Here is a 22,679-nt window from a genome sequence, read left to right as displayed (position 1 = left end):
CCTAGCTTGGACACGAACCAGTCACCTCATCTGCTCTCTTACCACCACCACCACAGTCCTCTCTCCCCGGCTCCAGTTCCTAGGGAGTTCCCAGAAAAACAAGGCTGTCAACAAAGACTGGGCCAGGCAGGAGGGGAGCTCGGTTGACTTTCTCTCTGGCCTTTTAACAGTTCACCAGCTGACTGGACAAGGAGTTATTTTGCTCTCGTCTTCATCTGAGTTTCTCTACATTTACGGATTTTTTTCCCCCCACACTTGGAACATATTCAGATTGTTTTACTTTTTGTTTTAGGCTTTTCTGAGCTGAAAAGCAGTCACTGTACGTGGTTAACTTTCCTGGAATGTAGCAGCTCAGTGTGAGACAGACTGTCTGCTCCTGTGCTATGAGGTGACACTCTGGGTAAAGTATTTTAACCACAACTGCTGAATTCCTCAGATTGGATCTTTTAGTCTGCCAATATTTGTTTAAATCTCTTTTTCTTTATCTCTTTCTACCCATTTTCCTTCAGTCCAAAGAGCATCTGGTATATAGAAAGTCAAGGGTCCTTTTGATTTCCTAGGGGTTGCGCTCTGTTAGTTGTCAATTTTGTTGCAGTCATGGTTCATTTCACAGCTATATGCTATTGAGTATTGCCAAATACTGTGTCCTTTTACCTCCTTGAAAATGAAATGGCTTGTCACTTTGTGTGTGTGTGTGTGTGTGTGTGTGTGTGTGTGTGTGTGTGTGTGTGTGTGTGTGTGTGTGTGTGTGTGTGTGTGTGTGTGTGTGTGAGAGAGAGAGCAGTTGTTTGCATTTGATAGTGGGAACAGTTGAGAGAATGAGATGGATAATCGCATCATTTTCATGCAGATGTTTTGAAATTTTTGAAAGAAGCACAGTGGTATTCATTACCACAGGGCATTCATAGTAGTGCATTGTGCTATTGTGTTTTTGTGTATGTTTGTATTACATTGTTAGTACTTTTTCTTTGTTTTAGGTCTAGAGGGCAAACCCATGAAACTAAATGATTAGTTTTTAGTGTAAACACTTTTTTAAGGATAGAGTACGGATAGGTTCAGCTTAGAGTAAAGGTTAGAATTAGCCCTCATCAGCACAGGAAGCTCCTGGCAGCGATCTAGTGACCATAGATCATAGAAACTCAATGATATTCAGTGACTTCAGGTAACAGTTGGTGAAATTACTGCTTGCAATGAAGTGATACATTGACATATGACAGGGACTAAATACATTATAGAGTTTTGTGTGCGTGTAACTTAGGGCTGTTGTAAAATGTGTATCTTTGCATTTTTATGCCTCAAATTCACCCAAAAAAACATAACAGTATCACCAGAAGTGATTTTTCTAAGGCTATAATCTACATCGAGGCTACATCTCAAACAGTTGCTTTACAAATTTTAGGTCATAATCCCCAACCATCACCTACGTCCTCTTCTTCCAGACATACATATATGTATATTTACTACATCTCATATTCTCTCTATATAGAGACTGATAGGATGTCCCATATTGAGCGTCCGGAGCGGGCCAATCGGCAGGGGCAGCGGCGTAAACACCATCGCTGGAGTGGATCAGATCACTTTCATAATGATACCAGGTCAGTCAGGTTTGAAAGAGTAAGAAATGTTATAAAAATGTTACAAAAAACCAAACAAAACATGAGTCTAAATCTGTAAAAAGCCAAATTAAAAAGATATGAATACACTGAATATGTCACTGTTTCTCTGTCTTTGTTTTTTTGTTTTTCCCTCAGGGCTCATGTCTTCCAACATTATGATGGTTTCAGAGATTCAAAGAACTCAGCCCGAAAGGAAGGCAGGGAGCATGGCTACATGCCAATGTTAGATGGACTTGCACTTGAGCACATGACTCAGGACTGCAGCTTCCTCAAGAACCAGCTGCTCAAGCTCAAAACGTTACTAGAGGTTCGACCCACATTTGCACAGATGCAAACACAAAAACCGATACGCTTACTTGCATATTTGTCCAGTATTCTTTGTCCAATAACAGAAACCTTTGTACTCCTTAACATGAACAGTAGACTCAGGCTTTTATTTTGGGTCTTAATAATCCACACTGATTGTAAACACTGCTTATCATGGGGATGAGGGTGTTTTGGCTGCAGTTCTGTCTATAAATTATACATTTGTACTAGTTTTCTGTAGGTTTAGTTTTAGTAATCTTCTTCAGTATGCTGGGGGCAGACTATATCACTGAACACACTAAAAGTGGGTCTTAATAAAACTGAAAGGAGCTAGTTTTCTTAACAGGTTTCCACACTGAGTATTTTTAGGGGGATTTTTTTTGTGTCTAATTACATAAATCCAGTAGCTGTTGCAGTGTAGCGAGATCATAAAAGACAAGACAAGACTTTGCTATTTGTTTTAATGCACTGGGCCAGTCTTATTTTTGCTCATATATTGCCTCATCCATTGTGAATTGTTGCAATTCAGTTCAGTAAAATGAATTAAGTTGTGTGATTCAAAAGGCTTGTGTGCAACAGTACACTTGTGCTTCCGTTTTGTATATACAGTATGTGCATCTGTGAAGGCGATCACTTAATAGATGCACCCCTGTCAATCAGAGAAATCCACTTAGAGGAAAGAAACAGATTGGGTGACTGGGATGAAGAAAAGGGAAATGGAAGAAACTGAACGAGGAAATGTGCACTTACATGTACGATGAACACACAAAATCGTCTCTCTATTGAAACACAGCCGATTTTAGGCAATCGCAGAAATGCACCGGCACCGGCACTTCACACTCCGTAAAACAAAATTATCTCGAATGCCTCGACTCAATTTAGCCTCAGCAGCATAAAAAGTAATGTTTACGTTTAATCCAAATGTCTCCTTCAGATCTGTTCAGCGTGCTCGCTGCAATTAGTCAAACACTTGGGCTGTATAGCCTCAAGAGGGAAGATATTTTTTTTAGCAACTTTGTTCTTAATTGTGCAGCTTTTTCTTCATATGATCCTGAACTCAAAGCAATTGTAGAATGAGCTTCCAGCTGTGCTAAATCCTAAATCAAAGGCTAAAATCCAGCACAACTCTCTTTATACCTGCAGATTATAATTGGATAATTCTACATAACATTAATGAGGCTGAAGTGGAATGTACCCTTTAAGTGAAAATTGTTACCAAGCTAGTTGACAAAATGTTCATTAAACATTAAATACCAGCCACTTAAGTACATATGCTTGGTGTCTAAAAACCTTCGGATGGCACTGATTAAATAATTGGGATAATAATTACATTAATGTCGTAGGAGTTTATAGAAAAGTTGAACACACAAGTAGCCACTGATACAAGGACATTTTTGGATATAAAATAAATGTCTTTAGTTCAAAAACAAACTCTGCCTCTGGTATCTAACACTTGTGGCTGACAGTTCAGGGTCAGTGGAGTGTATGTGCTAAAGAGTAAAATTATTCCACCATAGTGAAATATTGCTCCTGAGGCATGCTGTAGGCAGTTGCCATTGATTTAACTCACTGTGTACTCTCTGTCTGTGTGCGTGCCCTCTCTTGTGAATGTGTGTGTTTGTTTGTCTCCAGCTTGAGGATACAGACACTCCAGCAGATGTTCCTGTGGAATCTGAAGACAGTACCTCTGCAACACAGGTAAGAAACTGTGACTGCAGTTTACAGTGAAGATTGACTGAAAATGTGGTTTATGATACATATCTATCTCTTGATCTATCACTTTATTATGCTCTTTTTTTAGTTCCTAAATAAGGGTGTGTATGTATGTGTTTGTGTGCGTGTTTTTAGTTGGAGGTGCTGGTAAAGGAAGTGCAGGTGCTCAGAGAGGAACTGAGGAGTCGAGACAAGATCATTGCTCAGCTCACACTGCAGTGTCAAGAACTACAACAACAACATCGACAGGAACAGATTGTGAGTCGTTGTAAACATGGCTTATACAACTGAAAAGGGGAATCTGTGCCACATATAGATATACTTGGAGTGTAACCGTTCAGTCGCCCTGCCTCAAAGCTGAGACAGAAATTACACAGAATAGTTGTTTTGTTTTTTTCCAAGCATAGTATGTGAGGCATATCTGCTGTTGAATTGTGTTTAAAGGTGTCATGAATTATTCTGCATCGAAGTTATTATAGTTGACGAAATTAAATTTAAAAACTAAAAACATATGTGAAAAAACTATTTAGCAAATTAAAAAGGAAGGAAAGGAAAACCCTTACACTAAAATGTGTTTTAGTATGGTAAACAGAAAAAACTAAAAATATTTATTTGCTTTTATGATTGACTGACCACAGGTTTAGTAGAAATAACATCCTCTTTTGGCAAAATGCAAACACAGTAGAGATTTTGACACAAAGTATCAATGAATTAGTCCGAAAAACAGTGGAAAATGTCAATAAAATAAAAAAGAAAGAGGAAAGAAATAATAAAGTCAGGTGTGAGTGCTCATAAACTATAAATGCAAGTATAACATACAGAAGATCAATACAGGCTCTTCTTCAGTTTGAAGAGATCTAGGTTTTACAAGATCGTCTGTGATTTACAGGCAGAGCTGAAATGGCTTCAAGGCTCATGTTTGCGTGTTGCATTCATGTAGCGCTCAAAGTGTTTTCTCTCTGAGAGATCACCCCTGTGACATCAGATCTCTTTACTGATCTGCGATAGTTAGGCATGTCTGGCCATTGCTACTGCCTTATTCTTCTCTATCAGATCTTACAATTGAAGGTTTAAAAAGACAGATGGATTGATAAAAATATGTAGTGGAAAAAGTCTGATAGACCCACTTTTCTAGTGTTCAAGTGATCAAAGAAGATATACTGCAATACCCTTCATCATAGGTGGGAGTCGGGTATGTTGCTGGACTCCTACATGCACACCAGTGTGTTACTCATGCCTGCCAACAACTTCCATTCTGTTTGCCTTTAGCTGGCTCCATCTCCTCTCTAACATTCATTAGTGTCCTGACCAGGCTCCCTTGTTAGCCAAACAACAGTATGCCTAGCTGACATTATTCAAATCCCCGCCATATCAAGAAATACCAAAATGTCAAAGCAAGGTCTGTTCTCCTGTCTTGCCACTGCATAGCATTCTTCCAATTAGAATAAGCACCCACCCACAGGTTCTTCAGTCAGAACGATATTGTTCCACCCTTAGCCTCAACAAGCAGAGGCTGTAAGAAAAGGCTGGGGCATGTTTTCAGATCTTTAGCTGACTTTAATGAGTGTAGAAGCTGAAGGAGTGAAAGTGTTGGACGATGGCAGAAAGAAAATAAAAACGGAAACAGCAACCTTTACTCCTCCGACTGTACTCAAGCATTTTGTGTGCAGCTGTTAGAAGAATGTCAGAAGAATGTCCTCGCAGTAAAAGGCTAAATGATGAAACCAAAACAAAGAAACACAAAAGTTTTGGAAGTTTTCTTCTGTCAAGTGTGTTTGGTGAAAATCTAACATTTATGTGCAGGTCATTTGGTTCATATTGGAACTAGAGTTAAAGAGTAAACGGCGACTGGACCTGCTTTATGTCCTTGAAATTGGGTAGGGGGTAATATTAAAGTTGGTAAAGATTCAAGTAAAGTTGAGGGAGGTAAAGCATTAGAAAGTGCTGAGAAACAGACATGTGGAAAAAAATGAGTAAATTGAACATAGTGCAGTAATGAGAAAACAATAGAGGAGCTGCGTGTGGATGGGAGACGGTTTCTTGCTGTATACAGTGTGTATCTATGTGTGTGTTTGTGTACATATAAGGCTAAGAGGAGAAAATGGGAGTGAAAATGAAATAATGGGAGAGAGGAAAGTGGAACTATCAAAGATAAAAAACTGATTTCCCAGTGTTGCTTGACAGTATGTAGCTTTGAAGGCGTCTTCTGCTGCACTTGAGGTAGACTGCTCATGCTCACTGCACTGAAGTTTTTACCAAGGCTGGCAAACACCTGCGATTCATGTCAGATCCTTTCATGCCTTTTCACAGCCAAAATTTCTTTGCTATTCAGCCACATATGAAAAAAATGTGATATCAAGCTCAAGTTTTTTTTTTTTTAAGCAAAAATGTAATGTTGTGCACATCATTAGTTGCTCTGACCTTCTGATTCAATAATTGATTGAGTTAATCGTTTGAATTAAAAAGAAGGTTAGGAAAGTGGTTTGTCAGGAAAGGTTTTGACTGATGAAAAAAGGAGGCAATATTGGGTGAACATGCGCTTAAAGTAAATGTCAGCGAGTTTAATTTACTGCAGGATATTTTAATTACTATGTAAAGGTAATTGTAGCCATTTACAACCTGGTCTTGGTTTTCCCTAATGTGCATCAATTTTAATCAGAGCAGGGTGATAATTTGCTGGCTCCCAGTTTTCATGCACATTCAAATCGTCTGGAAAAAAAAGTGGATAGAATTTTATTGCTTTGGATGAGAAATATATATATATTTTTTAACAATAAATTACATTTATCAATTTAAAAATGAACCCTTGCTGAAGACCCTTTTTTCTGTTCATTCAAGTGATTACATCTGATATATTTAGCTTTTTGCTATGTGTGGCAGCACATCAGTTAGGTTTTTGACTGGTGATGCTAAATGTTTGTGATTCATCCCAGTGGGAAAAAAAAAACTTATCTTTTTTTTCTTAAAGCTTCAATTAACTTTCTAGTGAGATGTTTTCTTTTAAGTTCAACCCAGTTATTATTTAAAAGTTGAAGTGAGCTGAATCCAAGTGCACAGTGGGTGTTGTAGTAAAAGGGGACTTGCTTTCAGTATATTAAGGCCTATTCAGTTTTCTCTCTGAGTACTTTTATTTGACTGCGTATAAAGTGGCAAGCTTTTAAAGAGCGTGAGAGCAGAGGCTTGAAAAGAAGTCACCAGAGTTAAAACCCTTTCTTGGCCTTCCTTCCCTCCTTTCTTCCCGCCTTTCCCTCAGTCTGCTACAGGCCAGCAGGTCAAGTGTCAGTGCCACCACCAGAGGGCTCCTTCTTCACTAAGACAGAGCGACAGACAGGTGGACAAACGTATGCAGCACCACTATGATAAGGCCACCCAGACGTACTGGAGACCACCAAACCATGCTGTGAGTCTGAAACATCAATTCATCAATTTAAAAAAAAACATTTTTTCTGTGCAGTCGTGACCATCAGACCTCACTTTGGGATACAATGATGAGTGCATACATACAGCATATTGCTGACCTCTATTTGATAAAACATAATTTGACAGTTTATTTAATGCAAAGAATAATGTAAAGGAAAAAAAAAATATAGGTGTTTGTGTGAGGTCGTTCAAATCTTTAGCTTCAGGTAACAATCTAAAAAGCATGAGAACGCTTTTCCAGCTGCTGGCTGGAGGGGTTAAATCACTATACTGTGCTCTCTCTGTGGAGCACAGCTTATTGGGTTGTCAGCAAGCTTGTCACACTGTCCTCCACTCCTTAATAGCTAGATGTCACTGAACAGGGACTTGCGACGTTGGTCTTAATGTCGGAGTGATGGAGAAGGAGATTTATTGGAGGAAGGAAGTAGACATAGAGGCGCACAGATAGACAGGTGGCAGATGGATAGATATGTGTTCGCTGTGTTTATCATAGCCAGCACAGCGTGATGTGTGGCAGCCAAGTATTGGTTCAATGGTGGGAGTGCCACAGGCAGTGTGCCTAGTAAACACTCCCTTAATTGACCTGCTCTCAGCTAACAGGGTGTGATGCACAGACACACGCACACACCCACTCACACAAAGAGGCAGATATAAGCACTGTGACACAAAAGGAAATAATTTTAAGATTGATATCTGCTTAACTGTAACACATGGTATGGCCAAACTCATGATTATTAAGAGTGGACAAATGTTTTTAAATTGGCTTATACCGACTACAGGTGAAGAATAAAAGACAAAACAAGCAAGCTTACCAACTATAGAAGGTCCCTGCTTGCCACAGGAGCTTATGGTTTAACAGTTGCTATGGTAACCATCAAAGAAGGGCTAGCAGAGCTTGATGGGAACAGTCTCCGTGGTGGGAGCGTCTTTCTGTGACCTGTAGTACCTGGTGTGTGTTAATGCTCAAAAACATTAAAAAAACCCAACAAAACAAAAAACAAAACAAAAAAAATCAAAACAGATTTCTCTTGTGATTTTTATCTCTGTTCTTTTTGCTTGTTTCATCAGTAATCTGTACTGGCCACCACATTCCACTCTTCCTGCTTTAATCTACATTACGGTGTCATCACCAGAGTGAAGACCATTTCCTACGCTCTTGTTTTGCAGCCTTGGACTACTTTCAGCATGTTTTTACAGCATGTTACTTTCCAGAGCTTGCAATTGCTCCTAAAGATTAGCTCTGAGTTTGTTTCATTTTTTTGAGAAGTAAAAATAAAAGAGAACACAGAGTAAACAAATACCAGGAAGAAACAGATTTTTTTTCCTTGGTCTTTTTAGTTGGTATCGAAGCTCTCGGTAGCACACTGACAGGTTTAGCACCTTTAGCAAGTCTGGGTTCATTAAGAGTTTTCCTCTTATAGTACTTTGCTTTTCCCACAGTTTTCTATGTGTGTGGTTTTCCTAGACTAGCTATTCTGCCTTTTTTTCCCTCCTCCCTACTGACAAATTAATCATGTCTGGCTGTCTTTATTTCACTCTCCAATGCTCTTCCTCTAAAACACACACACACACACACACACACACACACACACACACACACACACACACACACACACACACACACACACACACACACACACACACAAACATGGTGTCATTGTTATTGTTTTTTTCTCTCTTGCTCTCAAAAATGCCCTTTTTTGTTGATTTTTCTTCTCCTCTGACATTTAAAGGGGTGCTCTGTCAAAGCACTGGAGTACCTCGTGCCCCGCAATAGTATTTTTGAAAGCTACGCTGAACGGCTTGGTCAAGATTAATTTTGATGTCAAAGGCCAGTAGCTATAATCTTTTAAAGCTTTAATGTTGATATATAGTTGCCTTATCTGTAGCCAAGGGGCAAAATGTGCTCTCTGATTCTGGGAGGTCTAGATGTCCGTGCTTGGACATGGACTGAAAATTCTCTGTGTGCTTTGAACTTAGATTAAGAGTATCACAAAAGAGTGAGCTTGTGTCCTTTGACCCTTGGACATGAGTGTATTTACTTGTTAGTGAGTCGTTTATTATTCATGCAGCATCTTCAGTCATTCCGCTTATATTTTGTCAGTGACCAGAACTTGTGCTATTGCTTTTCAGGCTGCTTTAACCCATCCTCTTCACCTATTTCCCGACTTCTTCGCAGCCTCTGCGAAGGCTGTGGTAACATATTCTCCGCCGGCTCCCACAGCTTCTTATTTAGATCTGCTTGCAATCCAATTTTGAGGCCAAAACTTGCTCAAGAAAAAAGAAAAGATAAGAAAGGCTTACATTATGGAATGTGTATAGTGCTGTCGGTGAACATAATGCCGACAACGATTGTACACGGTTGTCGCAGCATGACGCAAGTGTAGTGTGACAGTAGGAGCTACTTAAATGTTGCCTGTAGAAAAATAATCTTTGCATTATTTTCTGTCATGTGTATGTGAGAGATGCCCTGTTTGTCTGCGTTTTGTTTGTGTGTGTGTGAGTGGGTTGTGCCACATGTATCTCTTGTACTCAAGTGCGGGCCACACTCAATGTGACTGAACAATGAGTTCAGCCGACTGAGGACTGGGGAGCCGACCTTGTTAATAACCCAGATAAACAAACACGCAGATGAGCCACAGCAGTGAAACAATGACAACACAATAGGCAGTGTTTCATCAGTGGCAGACAGAGAGGATAATTACGGCTATCCTCCCACTCCCTCTTTGCCTCTTAAACATCCTCTTCTTCATCTCTTCTTCTCTTCTCACACCTCCCTTCGTGTCTCTTTTATCTCTTCCGCTCTTTCTTCTATCTTTCTTATTTGCTTCATTGATTTCTTTCTTTCTTTTGTATTTTTTTGTCTGTCGTTCTTTCCTTGACATTACAGCTCTTCTTGACTTCTTACCTCAGTTACAATTAGATCATTTTGTTGTCACTGAGAGGGAGAGGATGGGGAAGAGGGTTAGTGATTAGTGTTAAGCTGCCAAAGGTGTTCCCCACTCAGATGCGAGTGTTACTTCCCCTTCCTCATTCTCTCAGTTTGCCCCCTCGCATCAGGCACACATTCCACACGCATGTTCATTAATACGAGCTTGTACGACAGAGTCATCTTTGCCAGGTGAGGATTTAATTGCCAAAGTCGGTGAAGTGAAACATTGGGGCCAGGGCAGGAGTATTAGTTGTAACCAACTTCGTGAAATAGTGTTGTTATTTGAAGAAAGGTTGTAGGATCACAAAGAAAAACTTTTATTCGACTTTTAGATTCTTGTCCTACTTTCCCAAGTTTCGCCATCTGCTTTGGGGACTGTGCACACAAGAGGTAGAGTGCATCTCAGTCTGAGAGGGTCTCTTGTGAACATACTACTACCACCAATACTAATATGGCTATTTCCACTGAGAATAGCAATGTTACGCATGCAAACACATTTTTAAAAATTGTTTATTACTGTACATCCCCCTCATTTCTCTGTACTCCCAGAAAAATATCAGTCTGGCTCAATCAAGCTCTTTTGCTAGATTTGAAGTAGGTACAATAGGAGGTGAAGCACTTACTACTGTATTTTCAAACTGACATACCAAAAGAAAAAATATTTTCTATTTTCAGGCAGAAAGTCTGAATTAGCCTAACCAATATCGTATATTACTGGATTCAGCACAGTGAGACCTTTCCAGCAAATCCTGTTTAGTGATTCTGGGACAATCCTACCTAATACAGTTGAAACGTATATGAGCACATTCATTGCAGATTCTCATTTGAAATGTTCACCCATTGTACTTCTGTGTTTGTAGAGCTCTATTTCATCAAGAGATCACAATGTTAACTTTTTTTCCCCTATAGAGGAAGCCTCAGTCCACTCTCACACCCAGTTTGGAATTAATTTGGCCTTCCATTATGAAATTACATGAGTTCAGGTGTAGCATCTCCCATTTGGCTTAACATTTTTGAGGGGATATCACAATATCTGTTAACTTTTGAGAACTTTCATTATTTAAGAAAACAAGTTAAAACATCTAAAAAGCTATTGTTGCAATGATATTGGTATCTTAAAATGCTGTAGTTTATACATGTAGCATACACATACCTCCACCACTAATCTTGTGTTATACCAAAAGTGTGTTATGTATGCATTGCTGAAGCTATTCCACAAGGACTGGTGGTCCAATCCATAAAGGCTTGACCATTTAGGGCAGCGGTCCCCAACCTTTTTTGCGCCACGGACCGGTTTATGCCCGACAATATTTTCATGGACCGGCCTTTAAGGTGTCGCGGATAAATACAACAAAATAAAACTTGTACTGGTACCGAAAAAAAAGAAAATTTATTCATAACACACGTGAAAAGACCAAGGAAAACCGAGTAAACGCTAAAAACGATAACAAAATAACGCTGAAAACCGATAAAATCCCTGAAAACTATACATTTCACACCTGAGCCTCAACTCTCGCGGCCCGGTACCAAACGACTCACGGACCGGTACCGGTCCGAGGCCCGGGGGTTGGGGACCGCTGATTTAGGGGGCGAGGTCAGCCGCAAGGAGGTTTAGGAGATTAACATTGTTGTTTTTTTAAAGAAAGAGTTGAGAAGGAAGTGTTGCCAGACGCAGTCTATGTGCTGGTGGGAGAGAAATGATGAAATTGATGGATGGCATATATAAAAAAATAACTTGTATAATTTTCCCAATTTCTGTCTCACTGCTCTTGTGAAGCTCTGTCAGCCCTTTATTGGAGACCTTTTACAGCTGTGGAAAATGTAAAAAAGGCTAAGCTGCCGAGTTCTATTAAAGCTGCCAGATACTGTCTGAATCATTCAAGAGCCCTCCAACACGCTCTCTTGTTCTCGTCGTCTAAAGTTTCCTCTCCCCAAATGAAGCTTCAACAGAAAGCTTCTGTGAAGACCTCCCACTGAAAAACTTGTTGGTGTTAAAGGAAGGACACGGACAAGCACAGATCAGGGAGGCTTATTGCTCCCCGCTGCAGCAGTCACACTAGGAGGGCTCTGAAATCTGGGGTGGACCTGCTGGGAACTTGCATCCTTTCCCTTCATGTCTTCAATATCGCTCTTTCTTTGTTCTTTTTACTCGACAATTTTTGTGCCTCTCCCTTATATCAGAGAAGAAGGAGCCCTCTCTACAACCGAGGAAGAAGTAGTATTTGATATAGCTCTACTCTCTACCCACTTAACAAAATGGCACAGCTGCCTCTTCACCATGAGTCTTCCACTGACGGCTGAAAACGTTGAATTGCTTAACCTTAGGGAAAACGCAGTGTATAGAATGAGGCTTGTATTTTCTCAGCCTTGTGCAAAAAATGTTCATATGGCAATGTAATGTGACAGTTGTGCAACAAAGGTGGGCTGAGATACTGTATGTGGCTAATAGTTTTTATGTAAGCAGTATTACAATTTTAGAGTAGGAGGAAAAGAGTGGTTTTCACAGCTGAAAAACAACATAAAGATTATTGGAAATCTCTAGGTAGGGGGGTGCTTAAAAGGATAATGAATAATAAAATAACCTCCTGAGTTTCAGTCTGACATTTCTAACTGCTCATCACAAAACATTATAAGGAAAACAAGTTATATCCACAAGAGGTTGTAAGCTATCAGATATCAGCACTGATAAAACTGTTCATTCCTGCCCGCTGCCTTAAAAACCAATCATTATTTAACTTAGCGGTCCATGTATCTGGTTGTGATGACCTTTCAGTTGAACTATCATGAATGCCATAAACAGAGCCTTGGATTTAATGTTTTATTCAGTGTAAACATTAGATTAATTTATTTATATTTTATTTAACATTTCAGTATAAACATTGCTTTTTTTTTTTCTTCATGTTTTTCAAACAAAAAGGCTCCTCAAGTTCTCAAGATTAGAGTGAATGTTAGTATTAAGGGATTTATTTTGTTTATTCCACTAACACTAAGCCCGAGTTTTCATTGCATCACAACTTTTATTATAATGGATTTAACATTGACGTGATGCACCCGCCTCAATGTGCCTTATAAGCGTGTTTGTCTGCGTGTGCACTGTGCACGCATTTGTGTGTGTGTGTGTGTGTGTGTGTGTGTGTGTGTGTGTGTGTGCGTTTATTTTGTGTGCTTTGTGAAGCGGTCTATCCGTATCCTTAAGCAATGTGTTTATGCCTGTGAGTTTGCTTTCCTATGTGAGCATGCTTCACTGTGTGTGTGTGTCTTTGTGCGCGCGTGCGTGCGTGTGCGTGTGTGTGTGTGGACGACCTGGTATGTCATGCCTTTTGTCCTCTGTGTTTTTCTCTGCGTAGGGTGTGCTGCCCACCCCTTTGCTGTCCCCGTGGCAGGCACAGCACCAGGGCTTGACCCGTACCAGCATGCCCCAGCGCAGACAGAGTGAGTCACTAACACCCTTTGCAGCTATTCTCTGTCCTTCCATAACACAGCATATAGGGTCTGTAAAGTTTAACTTTGTCTCAAGTTAAAGCCTTCTAATCTACCGAGTCTTGTTTCCAGTTAGTAGAAGGGATTTTTTTCGCCTCATGATGTTCCAGAGCTGTTTGTGGTCTGTCTGCTTTTAGATTAATATGGGACAAGATTAGAAACAGGACAAATAGCTGTTTCTTGTTTGTTTTACTATACATAGTCTGACTTTTGGTCCTTTACAATTAATCCTCATGCATCCTCTTCCATTGCTTCCCCTGTATGACTTATTTTCTCCTTTTTTAGTTCTATTCAGTCAGAAATAACATCATTTATTGTCTTTTTTTAAAACCCGTAGACACCTGTATTTTAAGTCCGAGTTCTTATACTCATTCTACAGGAATGCTGTAAAAATATGCAGGGAAGAGAAATAAAAAATAACACACATAACATTGTCTTTGCCTATAGAGAAAGAGAAGACTATAGAAACAAGGGCAGGCTGGTCACAACAACCTCACCTATCTCAGTAGCTGTCACATGGCTTTTGTATTATGCAGTGCTGACAAGCTAGCAAGTAGAGGAGGCAGATAAAGAGAATGACAATGGGTAAATAGACTTCAGAAAATGCACATATGTGAGTGTGAAGAGCACAAAATGGAAAAAACAAACAAAGAAAAGAACCCACGCTGTGTTTCTTTGATCTACCTCAGTGGGACTTAGCTTTGTATCAAGAGGGGAAAAAAGTGACACAGGTATATTTCCTGGCATGTTTCAAATTATTACAAAATCACATTTTGACAGCTGTGTCCTTATTCCCCAGCCTTCAGTCAAAGTGCATTTTCTCCAACCAGTAAATTGCGTGGTCTAATTAAACAAAACAGCATCAAACAAAGGCGAAAAGGAAAAAAAAAAGGCTATGCACAGTTGAAGAAAAAAAGTAGGAGGATAGTGGTCATGACTTTTAAACCTACTGGAATATAATTGGTAGGCTGATGTATTTAGATATTACAATGAGACACTGAAACTGGAATGAATAAAAAGTGTATTTTTATTTTACTGGATAAACCACTAATGCTCTGACCCCCCTCAGGGAGCCCTGGCTATAAACAAAGCAGCAAAGAGTTCCTGCCAGTAGTAATGGTCTTAAGAATAGGAAAAAAGAGAAGCGGTGTGAATGAAAGGAGGTCATAGTAAATGAATTAAATTGGTTTGTGGAACTAATGTGTAACCTTCTCTTGGGCTTTGTTCTAATTCTAAATGGCACAATAAATATGTGCCTTAGATGTCGGTAACCCTCTCTTTCTCTTTCTCCCGAATCTCATTTCATCCTGTCTTCTAATCCGTTAACCCCGCTCTCTCTCCTCATCTCTGTACTCTTGTCTGTTAAAAGTCTGAAAATGAATCTCTCACAGTGTTTCTTCTATACCTTTGCCTCCTCACACATAATGCCTATGCAAGGAGTGGAGCACCTAGTGCAGTACTTCACTGACACAGCGTGGTACAGTAATCCTCTCTTTAACATGAAATGGACGTGCTGCCCACCTCCTGCTCGCTGGGCTGTTGTCTTGTGACACATGGCATGACAGAAGCATGTCTTTGTAATTCTGCGTTTGCATGATTAGCGTTTGGGTTTCAGTTTTGACTTCTTTCTATGCCTGCGTTTATTAATGGATATAAATTTGGGGTCACAGAGTTGTCACAGTTTTTTGAGTCTTCTGTCATGTTTTACAAATTTATTACGGCAATATTTTTTGTGCTTTTGCTTTTATTGTTTGTCTTTTAGTTAATTCCATTCTGTAATTTAACTATATAAGAACTGTTGTGCATGCTTTGGCTAATGTTTCTGTGTGTGGTTTGGTTTTTCTATATTTTATTCACTCATTAGGCGCTCACTTTGATGGATGAAGGGTATTAAAGGGAGTAAGATTTTCAAATAGCCTCATGTTATTGGATGTGAGTGTATATTTACTGCTGTCCTGAGTAATCACAGTCTTTCTAGCTCCCCTATCAAATGCAGCTACGCAACAAGGCAAATCTAAGTACTCACACATACTCTCAATCTTTCCACAGCTCTTATTTCAACACAATCCACCACCACGAGCGACACATGAAGTCTAATCTTGCTTTAAAATTGAGTGCCACCATATTGACGATCCCATCTGCTTATGTGCAGCAATCACATAGTCTTCTTGCTAAATGGCAATTATTTGCATCCTTTCACTTCACATTCTTGCAGGTTGCTTTTCTTAATAACAAACCATTTCTCGTGACATGTTGAGGGTGGGTGGAGATGATTTTATTGTAGTGGGATGTGAGATCTTCCAGGTGTCACAAATTAACATGATTTTTTTTTTTTTTTTGGGGGTTCCACTGGTGATTTTGTGTAAAAGTGATAGCTATCATTAGTGAGCTGTGATATTTTCTTGGCAGTGCAGTGAACTGCTCAGAGTGATTGCTGCTAATTATTAGTATCTGTAGCAGATAGCTGCAGATGCAAATAATTGCTGACTATGACCCAAATGATACAGGATATCTCTACTAGCGAAAGCTGTAAATATATGGGCTCATTACAAAGCTTGCAGTTAGACGTAGAATATGACTGCAGTTCTTACAAACATTTCAGTCTGTATGAAATGTGAAGCACACTGTCAGAAATAGTACAATGCATGTATTCGTCTGGTTTTAGTATGTTTTGCTCTGAATGAGTCAGAGGCACAATGGAAATAAGGTCATGTTAATAATGTCACTCACCTTTTTAGATGATGCTTGATTCATATGATAATTACTTTTGTGACATCACTTCTAATTTGTGGATTATGTCTCACACTGAGTCGTGATATACATGAGATATTAAGTTGCTGATGGGTCGACTGGTGGACTAATCGGAGCTTATTGTAAGATGCAAAAGAAGCCGAAATTATTCAGACTTCATAATGACAGACTTTGAATCTAGAAGTATAAAAGCAGCATTTTTTTTTTTTTTAAATGAGCAAACTGAAAACGAAAGGTGAACAAGGGTTTTGTAACACGCTAGTGGACATGTTGTGGCAGGGGACCAGGAGATGGAGCTGTGGCCTCAGACATGCTCTCTCACACTTACAATACAAATGACTGATGGTACAAACAGATCCAGCATCCTGACCAGTGCAGCTATATATTCCTGTCCTTTGAGATCCCTTCACTTCGAACTCACAGTGAATATGTTCTGCTGAAACTGAGTTCAGGCTTTTTAGAAGCTTTTGATGGTTCCAGGTGGATTTGGATCCTACAGGCACTGCTCAAAGAAGAGGAGCCAAAAGGCTGGTCTTCTGATTTCTGATTGTAAAAACTGGCAGTACAAACTAAATAGGCTAGAAAGGCTAGAAATGTCTTGAAGCATTTTTATATACGTTTGGTCATGAACTACTTTGAAAATGTACTTGGATAAGATATCTGCAAGTACAGGAGTAGAATATTGATTTTTTTCTTGTTGCATCTGATGCAAGGATCTCAGCTTTTGCTGGACTTCTTATAGATACAGTAACCACTGTCTGGTCCTGTAATCTGCTGCTTATCTGCACCTGTGTTACAGGGTGGTTGCTATAAAAAGGTTATCTTATGTCACTGTTCATCTTTGGTAAAAAAAAAAAGATGTATTTAGTGAAGCAGTCATGCAGAATAATATATAGAATCTGTTTGCTTTCCCCTGGCTACATCTAAACAAATAAAGCAGGTGATGCGTACATCGTTTGTTACATAGATAAATAAAACACTTAAAATACAAGCTAATTGCACACTGGCTCTGTCAGCTTAGACTGTGTATATAAAAGATAGCTCTAGCTTCTGAGTTTGAATACAACACCATATATGGATGTGACTTAAATTTGCATTCTTTCACATGGCCTGCAGAGGGCGATTCCTACGGGTGTAAAAGGGTCTTTGTCTTCCTTGCTGTGTGATGTCAGTAAACACTTTGCTGATGAGTTTATGTCTGATTGTTGCAATCACTAGTTTTAAGTCTCCTTTAATAGAGCAGGATGTTCGTTTTTTCAAATTATAGTCCCCGTTAGTGTTCATAAGGGTAGGGCTGCTCGATTATGGCAAAAATGATAATCACGATTATTTTCACTGAAATTGAGATCTCGATTATTTGACGATATTTATTTAACAATAACAATGTATTGAATAATGACTTTAAAGATTGTCAAAAAATAATATAAAATAGTGTGCAAATACTGATAACAGTGCAAATGTTTGCAATATAAAAAATAAATGAAAAATGTAAACATCTATGTTTAGTGAACTTTGCAGTGTTGCTCTGTGGTGCAGCTACAACACCGTAGCAAAGTTTACACACTATGTCTACTTGATCCACGTCTGACTCCGTGAACCATAATGTTTCCACACCACTGAAGTTTTTTTTTACCTCTCTTTTCAACCAACAGCAGTCACTCTCCTCTCCAAATAACTTCTGCTTAGCTTTCCGAGCTTCCCTCGGGTCCTCTTAATCAGCGGTCCCCAACCCCCGGGCCTCGGACCGGTACCGGTCCGTGAGTCGTTTGGTACCGGGCCGCGAGAGTTGAGGCTCAGGTGTGAAATGTATGGTTTTCAGGGTGGTTTTCAGCGTTATTTTGTTATCGTTTTTATCGTTTACTCGGTTTTCCTTGGTCTTTTCATGTGTGTTATGAATAAATTTTCTCTTTTTTGGTACCGGTACTAGTTTTATTTTGTTGTATTTATCCGCGACACCTTAAAGGCCGGTCCATGAAAATATTGTCGGGCATAAACCGGTCCGTGGCGCAAAAAAGGTTGGAGACCGCTGCTCTTAATTGTTGTGACACGTGTTCGAAATGCAGAGAGGTGCGCTCGATTTGCCACACGGAGCAGCGCGAGAGTAAAGCACGAGGGAGGGGCTAATAATCGGCTCAGTCATTTTTAATGATCGTTGAAAGCCCAGATCGTAATCGTGATTAAAATTCGATTAATTGAGCAGCCCTACATAAGGGTGATAATGCAGGGTGTGGGCAAGCTTACTTTAAATGTAACGAACTGGTAGAATGTCAGCGTCCTTCCGTTTGATCCAACCTGCGCTTGTTCTGTGTGGTGTCAAATAGCTATGATAACAAAGACGAAACCGCTCAGCACAAGCCTTCAAAAACAGATCAGTCCAGCTGGTGACGTCCCCGACTATGTCCATCTTTTATATACAGACTATTGCTTTGAAACAATTCGATGTAGTCAAAGTAAAATACGTTTACGTTGAGTCTGTGTCAGCAGCTCTTTTGTTTTTGGACGGGATAATTAGCTCCTCTCATCCAGGTGTGCATGGTTTTGTGCTCATAAACTGGATGTCCCCTATTGGAGGGCAACACCATGGTTGGTATGAATTTTGTGTGGTTCAACAGCTCAGCATGTTCTCACGTAGGCAGCGTGTATTGTAGCTCCCAGTTTGAATATTTTGAAGCCCCACTGCAGCAGTGATTGCAAAATAATTCAAAAGTGTCAGTAGATTTCAGACTCGCACAACAAGGTTATTCTCCTCTGCTGAATCAGGGCTGCCTTTGTGCCTTTTCTTCTTTTTAATGTAGGACTAGTTCAGTGGCTGGTAATTGAAACAGGCTGTGATATTGTGAGGGTCGCAATTTTCCATGAGGTTCAAAGATACTTGGGGAGGATATTTATTCACTTATTTATTTAAAACTGTCTACTTCAGAAACATGTTAATAAAACACTGCCTGTATATCACACACTTAGTGTTCACTTATTGATACACTGTTCCTTTTTCTTTTACCCCACAGCCTCAAATACTACGGCCTTTCAACCCCTGTCTCAACGAGCACCTCCAACAGGGAAAACTAGTAAGAACAACCCCTACCGTGGGCCGCAGTGACCTCACAAGGAGTAAATCAGAGGAAGCAACCCATTTAGATGCTGACCGTCCTCTTAAAGCAGTTGTGGCAGATGCGTCCGGGCCAACAGGCCCTGACAAGCTGAGTCATCTCCCGAACACCAACCTGCACCGCCTGGGTTCTGGAGCTCCACAGGGGATAACTGCCAGGGACAGTCCAGCATCAGCAGCACAGCATGAGAGGAGAGCCCCCGCTGCGGTACTGCAGAACTCTGTCACTGCTAGATCTGCTGGTTTGACTTGCCCTCGCATGCTGCAGCCTCCTCGCTTTCACAAGCGCGTTTCTCTCCCTGCACTCAAACCAGGGGGCACTGGTGGCTTTGGCTCTCTGAAGCCGGGGTGTTCCTTAGGGCCTCTGGCTAACCAAGTGAAGCAGCTGCCGCCTCCATCTAGAGGCCTTCCCTGCTTTAACACTGGACCCCAGGTGCAAGCTCAAAGTCTGTTTTGTACTTCACTGCTTCAGCCTCGCAGGGATCCAAGTTACACCAGTTCCAGCCGGGAGGAGCACAGCCTAAAGGAGCCTAACCAGGGTACACTGAGACCCCGGGTCAGCCAAGTTCCCGATCCCTTTGAGTCACTCATGCCTCCCAAAGCCAAAGATTCCCTGAGGACCTGAAATCCGTCCATCATAACCTAAAACTGAAATTACTCTGACATTGATAGTCATCTCCTTCGCCTCCTAGCTCATTACTAATATATATGAGACATTCAAGCACTGCCTATTGTTTCTAAATTAACCATTTCAACATGATTGATCAAAATGTATTATGTAGACGGACCTTATTTTCACTACTGTCCACACTTGTGAGATCGAAGGGTTTTGATGAGGAAGTTAGTTTTGCACATGAACATGAAGGCTGCAGATGGAAGAAAAGAGTGTTACCAGTTTTGTTTTCTTTTAATACCCACTGGCTAATGTCACATTTTAAAGTCCAAGTTCACTCGTTCCTCACACAACCGTGCCCTTTGACACACAGGTGCATTTGGTTTTAAACATAGTGGTGACATGAGTTTGACCTTCGCTGTGTAATAGACAGCCCGGGGGGAAACCGAGGGAAAAAAGAAAGTGGGAAAGAGGCAAGAAAGTGAATGTGAAATGGGGCTAGAGACAGAAAAAAAGAAATTTGTCAAAGCGCTCTGGAGTTGTCGCTTCTAGAATGAGAATATGTGTAGGTAAACGTGTCTGAGTGTGCGCATATGTATTTTTTTTAAAGATAGAGAAACGTAGTGTTGAGAGATGGATTTAAAAAACAGCTCCACGCTGTAGGTGTTCACATCCTTCCAGTTCAGCTCACTACACTTACATCCTGAGTGAACTTTCAAACCATGCACGTGGTAGCAGAAGGGTTCACAGACCTTTTGTGTCAATGCACTGTGATGGAAATATAGGCACTGAAAAATAACAAAAGGCTGGTGGTGGGGATATAATTAGAAACAGTGTGCAAGTGAGGAATTAGCTTTCATAATGTAGTGGAAAGAAGCAGCATAATAAAGCACTCACACACTTAAGTGTGCTCAGGGACAGTGGAAGCGCACTCATATCTATATGTGCAAACACAGACAAAATACACTGTTATTTCAGGGTTACTTTGTGCAGTTTTAGATGAAAACGACTGAAGAGTAAAATGAGATATGGTGAGAAGGAAATGGTATGTTTAAAAAAAAAAAAGCAAAGTTAATATCTGGATAGTAAAATCGTTGCTACAAGACAATGAACTTTTAAAACATACTGAAAAAGAGTAAACAAAGGGTGATCTGCCCAATTTCAAACATCAACATGTGGTAGAAGAAAATATCGCAAGTCAAACTCAGGTTGAGAATGGTGAATAAAACTGAATAAAACATCATTTGTGAGTTAATTAAATAACTTACAATGCACGCTGACTTTCTTGAAACAACTTTTCCTTTAATCGCCCACACGTGGAAACGTCAACTAATGGGGATTCATTAGATGTGTGAAGCTGCTGCCTGGAGAAAAAGCGTGCGCGCTGAGCTGCTGTCGTTTTTATTTTTTTCCCTATTCCACCGTCTCTCCTCTCACTTTCTTGCATGTCTCTTTGGGAACATCAAAGGTATTAGCGCGGTATTTTCAGGTGGGGAGCCTTCAGGGCTTTGGTGGTGTTTCTGTGGGAGTTTTGCAGAATTGTGTTTATCGCTGCTTTGCGAAGCCCTTTTGCAGTCAAACGCTCTCGAAATGTCCCTGAACGGAGAGCAGCAGTGTGTTAAAAAGGCCTTCTGACAGCAGCTCTGCTCTCTCCTCTGTCACGCCGCGTGACCGCTTGGTGTACGCCTCTGGCAGTGTCCGGTCTACTGCGTCCAATAATGCACCCTACAAAGACAGAGTGAGACAGAGGGGGAGAGAGAGACACACACATGAGTTGTATAGACGCACATGTACAGGAACTTTGGCAGAACTCAAAGAGACGCGAAACTCAGAAGAGACGCAGACATCATTTCACACTTTCCAACAGTCGCACAAGTGCACCTACAGGCCAGCACTCTGAGTTCTTTAACAAAGTGCATGAAAGTGTATCTGTGTTGTTTTGGAAGTGCTCACAAAATGAGGTCTCCAAGTAAACACTCATCTGTTTGCCTGCTGTAGCCATAAAAAAAGATGCCCATCTCTAGATTACCCTGGAAATGGATAGAGGCTTGTGTTTGTTTGTGATTGAGGATCCATGTGGCTGATAATACATGTTTACCTGTTGGATGGCTCAACATTGTGCCAAGCCAGCCAAGCAGTCAGCAGTGCTCTGTGAAGCCAAGAAAAGCCCATTTCTTATAATGAAAATGGAACGTGGACAGGAAGACACACCCAGAGTGTAAGATAGGTGCCCAGCAAGAGACAAAGAAAAGCTGAAAACAATTTATAAAAGTAGTGAAGGTGCTAATGATCAACACAAGCCCTTTCTGGCAGACTTGTCTGTAAAATGTCACGAAGGACAGAATGCATACAATCTTTGTCTGCACTGTGGTCTAGAGAATAGCCTGCGCCCCTCAGCTGTGTCATTCACTGCTAAGTAATGCCAAACAGGAAATCAATGTTGCCTGCTGTGTGTATTTGTATGTGTGTATTTATGTGTGCGTATCTCCAGACACCTCTGGCTGCCAGTGTTTTGCTCTTGGAGGAAAGAGTGTGTGTGTGTGTGTGTGTGTGTGTGTGTGTGCGTGTGTGTGTGAGAGAGAGACAGAGGCAGTGAGAGATCCATCAGCCCAGGCCAAACGCAAAGCCATGCCAGGGAAAACAGGGCAGTACCATGCCTCTCTGTGCTGTATTCCCAAGCTCCAAATCAATGTCCTTGTTCAGTTTAGCAGTCAAGCAAATCTCTCTTGCCTGCTATGCTTT

The 22,679-nt window shown here is 40.5% G+C and overlaps 1 protein-coding gene across 6 annotated transcripts in view; it reads left to right on the top strand.

The window, feature by feature from the left end:
* Positions 1-21,348, top strand: part of ccser2a (coiled-coil serine-rich protein 2a) — a 51,321-nt gene extending 29,973 nt beyond the window's left edge. For 5 of the 6 annotated variants that reach the window (XM_085427719.1, XM_085427717.1, XM_085427718.1 and 2 more), the window contains 6 exons: positions 1,487-1,595; positions 1,752-1,923; positions 3,555-3,620; positions 3,771-3,893; positions 6,889-7,035; positions 19,224-21,348. In XM_085427719.1, coding sequence (XP_085283845.1) covers positions 1,487-1,595; positions 1,752-1,923; positions 3,555-3,620; positions 3,771-3,893; positions 6,889-7,035; positions 19,224-19,949 — 1,343 coding nt within the window. In that variant the 3' untranslated portion in view covers positions 19,950-21,348. Of the gene's footprint in view, positions 1-1,486; positions 1,596-1,751; positions 1,924-3,554; positions 3,621-3,770; positions 3,894-6,888; positions 7,036-13,334; positions 13,420-19,223 lie in introns of all 6 variants that reach the window. The other variant, XM_085427721.1, reaches the window with a different exon arrangement.
* The last annotated feature ends 1,331 nt before the right edge of the window (positions 21,349-22,679 follow it).

The sequence above is a fragment of the Rhamphochromis longiceps genome, linkage group LG13, assembly GCF_057381845.1.
Source record: "Rhamphochromis longiceps isolate RC_006_pf linkage group LG13, R_longiceps_female_GT1.1, whole genome shotgun sequence".
Lineage (NCBI taxonomy): Eukaryota > Metazoa > Chordata > Actinopteri > Cichliformes > Cichlidae > Rhamphochromis > Rhamphochromis longiceps.
Note: the sequence above shows the minus strand (reverse complement) of the source record. Positions and strands in the feature narration are given on the sequence as shown.